Here is a 13,521-nt window from a genome sequence, read left to right on the forward strand (position 1 = left end):
TATGAAGAAAAATGGAATGGTATATACCTGAGAGCTGAACTCACTCTCTATTCTTTAATGTTAGGTGGAGCAAAATTGGTAGAAATTGCATTTCCAATTGCAGTTCCCTAGCTAAGTTACATGTATGACCATTTCTGCTGCCATTGCTACAAAGTAGTTTTTAACGTAGTTCTTGTCTGGACTAATACATCAAATCTTTGTCATGTGGACTTATCCAATTTTTTTAGTTATGCAGAATTAAGTGCATTTTGTCTGATTCTGAGGGCATAGGAAACATAAAATAGGTTCCATTACAATTTGAAGGCCAATTCACTTTTCCATTTCTTTCAGACCGCTGATCATTCACACCTTGCTTTTCTGAAGATTACTGAAGAGTATTCATTCCTCCCCAATTTTAATCTTGAGCATGATAAAATATAAAATAGATTGTCATCAAAACTCCATCCTTCAAAATAGCTTCTTATGAATATGATTTGATCAAAAATATCTTAAATTGATAACTGTAGGGACATCGGCATTAAATTATACCCACAAGGATGATGTCTCCGTAGTTATCAAGTTAAAATATTTTTGGTTAGATTATATTAGTAATACATGAGAAGACCACTATTACTTTCTATTTTCACTTAATGTTCAAATTACTAATCAAAATATTAAATTGAAAGTCAAAATTTTAAATGAAATGTCATTTTATTGAGCCTAAATATTGTACCAGTGGCAATTTCTTAAAATACTGCGCCTATGCAAATGCCAAAATAAAATGTTATCTGTTTTTCTCATTTGCTCTCTAGAATGAATCTCTCAAATATAATGGTAGTGATAAAATCCCTAGGAATGGGCTTTCATCTGCCAGTAGATGGAGTACACACTTTGTCATCAGTAAGTTGAAATTTGTTCATAGCCTATTAAAATTAATTGTTCTTTAAACCATAATTTTCTTTTGTTCAGCATCCTGATCCTAAGAATTGCACTGATTCTGTAATGTACACAGATGCCAATGACAATAGCAGCTGTTCAAGGTCAACAAAGAGGCACATGTTGGATTCCGAGAATGTTTTTTATCATTGTGGTATAGAATAACAGACTCTTGAAAGCCTGTCAGAGTTGCTGTCTAGTGTATCTTATACTAAGCAAACATCAAGGCAGAATTATTCTGAAAGTCTTATGTTTTCCACTTTCTCAGGACTGTTCCTTAGCAATTCATTGCACCTTTTCCCCTTCCCAAAGTTGGATCATAGAAAAGGTTGCTGTCAGCCTGTCCCAGGTAGACCAGCAGGAAACACAACAAGATGAACTAATTCTAATTTACTGTGCGGCTATATTAATAGAATCAAGCATGTCTGAAGTATAACTCTCTCTCTCTCTTTACCACACAATCCTTTCAAAAAATAAAATAAAATATCTGCCCATTACTCCCTTGTGATGTCTTTCCCCTTTTTATCTGATTGTTCCCTTTGCAACATCTCTTCTCTTTGTTTCACATTCCATTATACTCTCTCACAGAAAAACAACTTTGGGTCTCAGCTTCCCTCACTTGATTAAAATGGGGAACCACAAGCCATATTTATAGATGAAAAACAAACTCTGAATTGCACAGGTATATTATTAGTCACATGCTGGGAATACCCGATGAAATATAGACTACTGCATTTTATAGCAGTTGCAGTTTCCAGGTGGTCTTCAAATCAGTCACATGTAAAGTGCATTGTAGAAAATAGTTGAGTAGTATTAAGGACATAAGTCATTGCTAAATGACTCTCTCCTTCCAGAAAGAATTACAGGATTCTTATGACTAAGAAGACTCCCAAGTTATGGCCATCTTTCAGGAAAATACTGCCTTCCCAAGAAACAACAGAAAGCCACGATGACCAAACAACAATTCCATCTTATTAAAGTTCAACTTTAGCCTATTTTGTCCCTTCCAGACCCCAATATCCTCAAAAACTAAAACATTTGACAGCACTGGTAAACAAGTGACACTTGGTCCAACTGTGGAAAAACATAAATAGCCAACAGAATCATACTTTATGTTTGTTCATAATACCTTTCTACCCTCAGTGACTATGCCATCTGGCAATAAGCATGCACATTATTATAAAAAATTATGGTCTGAATTCCTCCCTCATGCTCATTCCATGAAAGATAAGCGAAATTCAGAGATGTTTCTTTGCTTTTTTAATGCAAGTTGTGCCAACTGAAGAAATGAAATATACTTCTAATTGAAAAATTCTGAACATAATAATTTGTTCTGCCAAAAATGAGCTGTTTTTTTTTCAATACGAAGCTTTCGCAATATAATTTGAAAGAAATGTCAATTTATTGTTCTATAATTAAATTATTAGTCAGATACCATTCTGATTTACTGTCTGTCACCCATCCATTATTTGATCCTCATTTGCCTATAGTAAAGATAAAGGTAAAGGTTTCCCTCGCACATATATGCTAGTTGTTCCCAACTCTAGGGGATGGTGTTCATCTCCGTTTCAAAGCTGAAGAGCCAGCGCTGTCCGAAGACGTCTCTGTGGTCATGTGGCCAGCATGACTAAATGCCAAAGGTGCACAGAACACTGTTACCTTCCCACCAAAGGTGGTTCCTATTTTTTCTTCTTGCATTTTTACAAGATTTCAAACTGCTAGGTTGGCAGAAGCTGGGACAAGTAACGGGAGCTCACTCCGTTATGCAGCGCTAGGGATTCAAACTGCCGAACTGCCGATCTTTCTATTCGACAAGCTCAGCGTCTTAGCCACTCAGCCACCACGTCCATTTGCCTATATTACCCTATAAAGATTTTTTTTTCATGGTAGCTAGGAAACTTTGAATAAAATAAAAATAATCTAATGTAAAATTAAATTTCAGCCCCATAATGAGTTTGTAGGAATGCAACAGTATTACAAAATCAGTTCACTAGTTTTGTGTCATCTCATTTATCAATACCTGTAAGATTAAGGGTACCTAAAACACATTTTATTTCTGAAATAAGTTCTCCTTCCCTCTCTCTTTTTATTTCTTTTCCTCTCTCTGTTGTATTATGTTTATTCTAAAAAGCTCAGTTTGGGAGTTGTTTTATCGCAGGCACTCTTGTTTATACTCAACAAAAAAGTTGAGTTGTTCGTCTCAAATTTCCATTCAAATCATTAATTTGCTTACCCGTCTTCTATTCAAACAGAAACTAGAAATAAACAAAAAATATTGATGTGAGGTGTCTTGTTTTAAACTGCAGGTAGAAATACAGAATTTGTGGAAAGAAAATCTTGCTATTCTAAACACTGCAAAACACTACGGTTATGAGGTAGTTGATACGTTCATTATTACAATGGGACGGTACAAGGAATTTTTGCAAGGGAAATGTGGATGTCATTTTCATGAGGTAAGAATTGGGGGTTAGTGCTTCAGCCTGGGTATTTATACACTTTAAATTTTGTCCTACATTAATGAAAGCATTTGAAATATATCTATATTTTGGCCATCATAAGCATTTTACAGTTAGACCAAGCTGGCTGAGGAATTCTGGGAGTTGAAGTCCACAAGTCTTAAAGTTGCCAAGGTTGGAGACCCCTGCTTCAGGTTTGGAGACGATAGGCTTAAAGCAGGGTGAACTGAGAGCAGGTAGACCCCTCTCTCTGGGAGGTAATTGTGTAGCAATTTTCCAGGGCTTTTTTTATGCGCTTAAGTTCCCTATCTGAGGACTTTTGTCACATTTTTACTTTTACTTTTGCCACATTTTATTTTACCAGAGACTATAAACAATAACATCTGGAGATAGTTTAGCAGTGTATCTTGTCAGTGACTAGTCATACTTCAGTTGATACTGCTGGAGATATTTTTTTTAAAGGGGGGTGTCCTTTGCAGACAACACTTGGGCATGGTCTGATGCAGAGGTGGATTCCTACCGGTTCGGCCGAGTAGATAGTAACTCGGCCAGCCATGTCCCTGAACTGGTTCTATTGGCAGTACCATAGGTGTCGGCATCTTGTTTTTTGCTTCTGTGCATGGGCAAAAGCAATTTTTTTACTGCTGCGTATGCGTGAGTAGCATGCATCAAGCATGTGCACACGCGTGCGCCTGAAGTGTGTCCCTCAGCAAACCGGCAGTAGAAGAAGCCGGAACCTGGTCTAATGACATATTTTTCAGTAACTTGGGAGAAACTGTGGACTGTATGCAGCTGCCCACCCACCCCTCCAAGGAGGTAGGCTAGGAAAATAATCCCATCCTCTTTCTCCTAATTGTAATAGGAATAGAGATTAAAGGCCGGAGTGATTTTGTAAATAATGCTGCAAATTCTAGAGCTGGCTAAATAAACATAATGGCACACAGAAGTGGCTATGTTTATATGTGTAAAGGGAAAAAACTCCTTATGTCTTACATGATGCCGCTGTGCCATATATTTCAACCCATGCACAACAGTTCAGGGTTCTAAATGCTGAGAAAATGTGTGATTTCTCAAGAACATTATTTAAATAAATCAACTACACTCACCCAGAAAAACTGTATTTGGCCCATCCATTGCCATTGTATCCACTGTCAAAAGTAAAGAAGCCACAACGTTTATCCATAGAGTTAATTCTGGAAAAGCATATATTTTTCCAAGCACAGTGATACTGCACTCTTGAGAATTCCACCATACAAGCATGGCAAGAAATATCATTATTTTGGCTAATATTGATTTCTATGCTAGTGTACCCATAGGTAATTTAAGACCCTAATCAAGCCCATCACAACCATAACCCAATTTTGCTACCTTTTTATGGGGGGTCATTAAATGAACACCGTAGTAATTAAATAAACCATTGATTTATTATGAAGCTGTTTTTGTCAAAAATCACAAGTGAATGCCAATTTTCAACAAAACTGTCATAAAATGCAGTCATATGACCATAAATGCAGCCCAGTTTCCAAATGCATGAAGTGGCATCACATGACTGGAGAGGCAACCATAATAAGTTCAAATCTGCGTCATAAATACCCCCCAGGTAGGTCTATCAGAACTTCAAACAGTGATTGGATTACATGTATTTACATTGTTGGGTAGACCAAACTAAGCTGCAAAGAAGAAAAGGATAAGAACTAACTTTACCACTTTTGAATATTGCACTGTAAGACATTTAAAAGATCGCAGAATAAAACAACAGTAATTGTTAGTAACTGTATTGTTATACATATACCACTTGGTATGGTATTGGACCTGGGTACTTGAGAGACCGCCTGCTGCCAATTACCTCCAATAGACCGATTAGATCCCACAGATTAGGCCTCCTCCGAATTCCATCCGCCGGCCAATGCCGGCTGGCGACTACCCGGAGGAGAGTCTTCTCTGTGGCTGACCCTCTGGAACGAGCTCCCCGTGGAGATTCGAACCCTCACCACCCTCCAGGCCTTCTGCAAAGCCCTGAAAACCTGGGTGTTCCAACAGGCCTGGGGCTAAAGAGCTTTAGCCCCCCCCCCTCTCGAGTGGTATGGTTGTTGTGTGCTTTTAAATTGTGTATTGTTTAATTCGTCTTTTTTATCCCTTATTTGTATCCCCTTCCCTGACTTGGATTGTGAGCTGCCCTGAGTCCCCTTCGGGGAAAAGGGCGGCATATAAATGCAATAAATTCAATTCAATTCAAATTCACTTGAACTGATAATTTGTTGCATGTACTTGAAACATTGGCATAATGTCTTGCAAACCATTGCTTCCCTCTCTTTCAGGTGGTGAAATCAAAGGCATCTGAAAAAAGCTTTCCTATAGCAACAACATTCTCAAGACCTTACGTTCTGGGCAAATATTTCAACAACCAAAGCAACGTTGCAAAGCTGCAAGCTTATGCATCCAATTCTCAATCTCCTTATCATGTGAGAGGCCCAATCAATCAAGTTTATTCTGAAATACTCTTCAGCAGGATCTGTGGGAACAACAGAAAGGATGCCAGCGTGTAATTTTGAATGGTAGGCATGTAGAGCTCAAAGACCCCCCATTTTCCCCTGGAGTGGCTCACTGATCCTCTCAGATTTACTACACATTTCCCTGAAAGGCGGAACAGATTAGCATAATTCAAGACATGTGGGCATTTCATCAAAGCCTTAGAAAATCAAGATGGATCTTCAAGGATTTGTGGTTTCAGAGGGAGAAACCGAAGCACAAGTGGCAAAAACAAGAAGAGTTATTTGAAATAGCACCCAACATTAAATCAGATGTAAGCTAAGTTTATGCAATATTGTATGATAGGATGTACTGTATTCCATGTTTAAAGATTTTATAATTATAAATGAAAAAAGCAATAGAAGAAAACATACTTTTAGCATTTGCATTGAAGAAATGATGGTATCAGTTCTAAGACTGCAAATCATCATCATCATCATCATCATCATCATCATCATCATCATCATCATCATCTCACAAGAGATTTTTGTCCAAACTGATTATGTCAGTTTCAACTCCTAGTGACCACACAGATAAATCTTTTTCCATGATGAACTGTTTATAACTTGGTCTTTTAGTTATTCCAACATCTATACATCACTGTAACTGTGATCCATCTCGTTGCTAGTTATCTTCTTCTTCTCCTTCCCAGCATTACAACCTTCTCTAGATCTCCTGAAATAATGTTTCCAAAGCAGGATAATTTGAGCTGGATTTAGTGAGTATTTTGAGTTGATCTTGTTCAAATTAACCAGACTTACATTCAAAATGCTAGATAACTTCCACTTGTTGCTCTAGTGCGCTGATTAAGGTTACACAAGTACTATGTGGCTGCATGAAGTTTTATTCTTTCTTTTGTCCTCTGTTGTTAAGTTGATGCAGGTTTCAGAATGTTTGTCTGTCAAGCAAAACTGTAAAGAAAATCGCCCACATAAATAACTTTATTTTATAACATTACATTTTCCTTCTGCCTCCTCCAGTAGTAGAATTGATTTGAGAACTCCTATACAAAATTATTGTACTGTTTAACAAAACCATTTAAAAATGGGGGAAGAAACTTCAACTTGTCACTTGGATCAAGGTAATATAACACAAGACCCAGTTTGCTGTAATGATTAAAGTATCATGAATCAAGGCAAATATACATCTCCTAAGACAATGGTACAGGGTCGAATCTGGATAAGTCACTGGGAGCAGAGGTTTAGTCTCGCGATCTTTGGACTTGTGCTGGAGCCCATCCTCAGGGAACTTCTCTCTACAGCAGGGGTGTCAAACACAAGGCCCAGAGGCCGGATCCAGCCCAAGGGGTGCTTTGATCTGGCCCGCGGGGCCACCCTGGAAACAGCAAAGGACCAGCTTGCATTGTCTCTGCCAGTGAAAATGGAGCTCAGGAGGCCTGCATGCAGCCTTCCTGAATTCCTTTTTTGCTGGCAGAGGGTTGCAGGAGCCCATTGTAGATGAGAATGGAGCTCGGGTCTCTGTTTTTGCTGGCAGAGCGCTCAGGCCACCATAGGCGCTCTCAATAGAGTGACATTGAACTGTCCATGCCCACCCTGGCCACACCCACCCCTGCCCCCCCAAGGTCAAACACCCCTGTGTCTCTCAATGAAATCGAATTTGACACCCCTGCTCTGCAGGAATGTGTCCTTTGGGCTATTCTATGTCTAGTATTTATGTGGTGCCTGATTGGCATGACTTCTTATTGTTTGATTGGAGTATTGATGGCTGGTGATTAAGTTGTTGGCTGTTGTTTCTTTGTGCTGCCAAGTCCTCAGCTCTAAAGTACCTGATAAGCTAGCAGTAAATCAGCACTCTGGTTGACTAACAAGGAGCTCATTTCCCAGGCTTCAATCATTTCCCTCTGTATCTTTGTACTTGCTTGGCTAAGGCATCAGGCTAGAGAAGGTATCAGGCTAGAAACCAGTAGACTGTAAGTTCTAGTTCCACCTTAGGCAAGCTTGGGTGAGTTCGGTGAGCTTGGGTCAACAATTTTCTCTCAATGCTAGGAAGTAGACCGGGGTGTCAAACTCAATTTCATTGAGGGCCACATCAGGGTTGTGTTTAACCTTGGGAGGCCAGGGTGGGATGGCCAGGGTAGGCATGGCCAGCTTGACATCACTCATGTTGGGGGTGTCTGTGGTGGCTTGAGCACTCTGCCAGCAAAAACGGGCTCCATAGCTCCATTTTCAGCTGTGGCAGCCTCCTGTCACACTCTACCAGTGAAACGGAGCTCAGGAAGACCACACACAGCCTTCCCGACAGGGGTGAAATGCTACTGGTTCAGACCGGTTCATCTGAACCAGTAGTAAAAATATTACTGGTTAACCTGAACTGGTAATAAAAAAATGCTACCAGTTCGATCAGTTGTGACGCGTGATTTATACTAGCTAGAATTGTCGGATTTTCTGCTTTCTAGTTAATCTAAATCATGTGGCACAGCGGATTCTCTCCCTCTCTGTTCTACTTACCTCAGTAGCAGGCTCCGCCCACCCACCCGGATGTATTCACGTCCCGTTTTTGGCACTCTGCGCATGTGCAGAAAGTCCGTGCTCACATTTGAGAACTGGTAGCAAAGGCAAGCTGATTTCACCCCTGCCTCCCAAGCTCTAGTTTTGCTGGCAGAGGGCGGCAGGAGGCTGTCACAGCCGAAAACAGAGCCTGGAAGGGCCACATGTGGCTCTCCTGAATTCCGTTTTTGCTGACAGAGGCACCACGGGTTGGTCCTTTCCTGTTTATAGGGTGGCCCCACGGGCCAGATCTAAGCACCCCATGGGCCAGATCCGGCCCCCGGGGCCTTGAGCTTGACACCCCTGAAGTAGACAATGGCAAACAACTTCTGAGAAACCTTGCCAAGAAGGAAAAAGTATGAAAGGTTTCCTTAAAACCATGTCATGAGACTGTAGTTGCAGGAATTTTGAATTGGTAGCAATACTTTTTAGCAATATGATATATATATATATATATATATATATATATATATATATATATATATATATATATATATATATATATATATATATATATATATATATATATATATATATATATATATATATATATATATATATATACATACACTGTATTTTCTTTTGCTCTGCCAGAAATCACGCCCGAAGGCTAAGGGAGATTACAAAAACCCCGATACTATTTGCTCAGCTCAGTGGGATTCTATATGTGCCTTGCAGCCCAGTTTACCTTGTTCAGTGTGTATTGCCAACAGAATCATAGCAACAGCAACAACAAAACAATTTCATTTTCCTGCAGTGACCTTGCAAGTGTTATCTGCAAGGTATGGTAAAAGAGGTCAAAATGGTAGCCATGACAATATGATACACATTTTTTTTTAAAATGGAAAGAGCTTTCATTCCACCATCATGGATGCTTTCTTGACTTTTCTCTTGTATCCTGCAGACACCACTGGTCCCTGCATTTGACACACATTTTGCCTTTTCACTGATACTAGAATGGAGTGTCCTCAAAATTTCTCTCTGAACATAAATATTTTTTAGTAACCTTACAGAAATGATCATGCATGCATCTCAAATGAAAAATTGCATACCTAGTCAAAACTTGAAGTAACTTGTATTAGTGCCAAAGGTAAACCTGAAATAAAGGTAAACCCGACTTACTGAAGAGTCTTAAAATAATTATATTTACTTATAACTTAAATATTCCTATGAATACAAATTCTGATTTAAAAAAACACATGGTGTGAGGTGATCCAGGTTTCAGAGAACTTGATTACCTTCCAACAGAAGCAAATATTTAAAGAAGATTGCCTATATAAATATCTTTATACTGAAAGTAATGTTAAAGTTGAACTCAAACACAAAGTCTTTTTTTTAAAAAGAACCTATAGTGAAATCTGGTTGTGTGATAGATTTCATGCTGGCAAATGTGCAATGTGAATTCTGAAGGTTCACCATTATATGGTTATCCTATGCTGTACTTTACTGTGTTTCATGTTTCTCAGATGTCGCTATTTTGAAAGCATCATTTCAGTGCTTTATTTTTATAGGCATATTTTATGTAAACTTATCACTGTAACATGCAAATCAACCTAATATGAACATGGACCATAGATGTTTATCAGTGATATCTAAATTGTAATTAGGCAATAGTAAATATGTATAAAATAAATATTGATACACTGTATGATATATTTCCTTGGTATGAGTATCTTTTTAATTGACATGTGACAACAGATTAATGAAAACTTCATACATGTAGTCCTCGATTTACAGCACATTTGAGCCCAAAATTTATGTTGCTAGGCAAGATATTTGTTAAGTGAGTTTTGCCCCTTCTGATGCCTTGTCTTGCCACATTGCAGTTTCTAAGTTATTCACATGGTTGTTAAGTAAATCTGGCTTTGCTTGTCAGCAAGTCACAAAAGCTGATTACATGACACTGCAACTATCATAAATATGTGTCGGTTGCCAAGCATCCGAATTTTGATCATGTGACAAGGGGGATGTTGCAATGGTCATAAGTGTGAAACGTTACTTTTTTCATTGTTGTTGTAACTTGTTGTTGTAAATAGTCACCAAATGAACTGTTGTGAAGTTGAGGACTACCTGTTTTCTCATATATATTGAGTTCTCTGTTTTCTTTAGTATGCAGAGCTTCTTGATGAAGAGATGTATCCTAAACATCCCGTGAAACAATATGACTATGCTGATTTTATTGGATCTTTTTTGAGATAATGCACAACAATGTCGTGATATTTTGCATCTTGATATCAATGTCTTGATATTCTGACATTATGCATCAGGATATTTTCAGATGGCACTAGAGTCTCCACTCAGACTCATTCACTGATTAGGAACTTAAGACATCTGTAAAGGGCAACACAAGATTTTGGATTAATAATAGTCATCTTCAACCTGTTGTATTGTCCTTCATCAGATTGTCTGTCTATTGCCCAGAAGCTATCCAGAGTTATTTGGCCTCTGGTACCACTATTTTGCCTACCCTCACCTCCCGGGTATCATAATATGCCAGTGAAAACCTTAGAATATCATTAAAAATAAAATAAATTTGACAAATGTTAGCATATATACAAGCAACTCTTCAAAAATAGTTTTGACAATTGTTATTAATTTAATGGTTCACCTTAGCTTTGATATAGATGTTTATTCAAAGACCAAGGTTATTAATAGTATAATTCTGTAACAACAATTTGGTCTCATATAAAACTTTAAAAAATAAATAAACAACATAGGGAAATTATTTTAAAATATCAAATCGCAATTTTGTTACTTATGACATACTTCATACGATAAAGAGACATAATCATCAACATAACCTGTTCAGTTTGCCATAATCCATTGGAAAAGCCAATATAATGTGTATGAGATTAAAAAATAGTAACACAACATTCATACTATGGGTTTAAATACTTCACTATGATTTTGTTTTAATCATAGTTTATTTAATAAATAAAAAGTTCAAATATATCAAAGCCATACTTTATGATTTATATGATTTACCATGCTGTTTCGCACATTGGCTAAGCAAAAATTACATGCACATTTCATGGAATAAATCCAATAACATATCAAAAAATGATTGATAAATTACCATTTGAGTCCTCAAATGGGAAATGGACAGCCTCATGTAGAAAGCATTGCAACAATCCACTCAGGATCTGACAAGGAAAAGGGACAATTGAGGCACAACACAAAGTTATACAAAAGTTGTCCTAGCCGTGGGTGCCACCTGTTCCTCAAACAGGAGGACCCCCAAATTCCACGCAGGTTCCATTTGAGATAGTGTCATCTCACCCAGAAGAAGAGGTGAATGGTCCCTAAAAACCAGAGCCTCTCAGTCTTGCTAAGGCTGTGATGAAATCTGTTTTTCCTATTCCAAACCCTTACATACCCCAGACCCTCCATAACATATCTTGCAGTGGTGGGATTCAAAAAAATTTCTGTGGGCATGGCTTGGTGGAGATGGCTTGGTGGGTGTGGCAGGGGAAGGATACTGTAAAATCTCCATTCCCTCCCCATTCCAGGGGAAGGTTACTGCAAAATTCTCCCAATCAGCTGGGACTCGGGAGGCAGATAATTGATGGGGGCAGGGGGCAGTCAGAGGTGGTATTTATGGTTCTCCGAACTACTCAAAATTTCCACTACAGGTTCTCCAGAACTGGCCAGACCCTGCTGAATACCACCTCTGGTCTCTTGGTCAGCTCAGAACAGTTGAAAAACTGAATATCACCATCATACTGATGATAACTCCTTTCATGCTATCAGATGACCTCACCTAACAGGTTGATGTAATGTTAAGCTGGGGAAAACTCTGGCTATTGAAAAGCCCATCTCTTAAGAATGCCAAATTTGAGAAACATGTTATAGACTAAAAAAATGACTGCAGGAGAAGAAGACTACTATCCCTGTCGCTCAGCAATTTAGGAAGCTTTTTAGATTATATAGGTGGTCCTTGACTTACAACAGTTTGTTTAGAGGCTGTTCAAAATTACAACAGTACTGGAAAAAGTAATTTATGATCATTGCAAGTGATCCAGTGTTGGGATTCAGCCAGTTTGCACCACTTCGGGAGAACCAATTGTTAACTTTCTGAGCAGTTAGGTGAACTGGTTGTTAGAAGAAATCATTAGGGCAGAGAACCGGTTGTTAAATTCTTTGAATCCCACCACTTATGTGATCCCCTTTTGCACACCTCTGACAAGCAAAGTCAAAGGGGAAGCCAGATTCATTTAACAACCAGGTTACTAACTTAACAACTGCAGTGATTCACTTAACAACTGTGGCAAGAAAGATTGTAAAATGGGGAAAAATCACTTAACCAATGTTTCACTTAGCAACAGAAATGTTGGGCTCCATTGTCACAAATTGAGGACTACCTCTACTGTGAATAGTGTTTGAATGTATTTTTAAGTGAAGTGCAGTATACAAATAACTCTTAATTCTTACATATATTTATTGGGACTAATCCCCAGTGGACACTACTGGATTTATTTCTGAGTGCTGGTTGCAAATCAAAGTTTTACTTTTGCATAGATCATTAGTATTACCTGAAACAAAATCCTAAAGAATGGTTTTGTTATCCACAAGTATAAACACACTATAGGTTTTTTTCCACCTGCATGCTGAGAACTGTCTTTAGATTTCTCTTGTTTACTTATAGGTATCTGACTACACGCAAGAATGCAACAGAAGCTTTGCTTCATGGTGGTGAGAACATTCCCTTTGTTTGTTATTGCATTTTTTTAAAAAAAAAGTAGGAGTGGAGAAATGTGTGTGGGTTTGTGTGCAAACTAATATTTCTGATTCATATTTAACACAGAGATCATTTTAATGTGAGATCAAATAAATACAGTAAATTAAAATAAGCAGTATCTGTGCCATTGGCAGGGCAGCATATTGGAGCAGACCAACATACTGTATGCCAATGTTCTTGGAAATATAGTATATTCTGAGCATGAACTATGCAAATAGTTTGCATTTTACTTTCTTAGTGTTCCTTTGACCCATCAAAGGAATGGGTCTTAAAACTTATGTACCCTCAAGATATACTTTCTTAATCAAGCTATCTTTCTGCCATATTCAGTTCACTGAAACCTCCCTGTGTGACATACCATCTTCCTAAATTTCAA

At 38.2% G+C, this 13,521-nt stretch overlaps 1 protein-coding gene across 1 annotated transcript in view; it reads left to right on the plus strand.

Moving 5' to 3' along the window:
* The window catches only part of CPED1 (cadherin like and PC-esterase domain containing 1), a 105,783-nt gene extending 99,678 nt beyond the window's left edge, over nt 1-6,105 (plus strand). The window contains exons 22-24 of the mRNA XM_087723653.1: nt 792-879; nt 3,222-3,368; nt 5,690-6,105. Of these exons, the coding sequence (XP_087579779.1) occupies nt 792-879; nt 3,222-3,368; nt 5,690-5,917 (463 nt within the window). The 3' untranslated portion in view covers nt 5,918-6,105. The remainder of the gene's footprint in view (nt 1-791; nt 880-3,221; nt 3,369-5,689) is intronic.
* Nucleotides 6,106-13,521: the final 7,416 nt, after the last annotated feature.

Source organism: Thamnophis sirtalis, unplaced genomic scaffold (assembly GCF_051295495.1).
Source record: "Thamnophis sirtalis isolate CommonGarterSnake01/CBP01778 unplaced genomic scaffold, rThaSir2_p1.2 scaffold_9, whole genome shotgun sequence".
Taxonomy (NCBI): domain Eukaryota; kingdom Metazoa; phylum Chordata; class Lepidosauria; order Squamata; family Natricidae; genus Thamnophis; species Thamnophis sirtalis.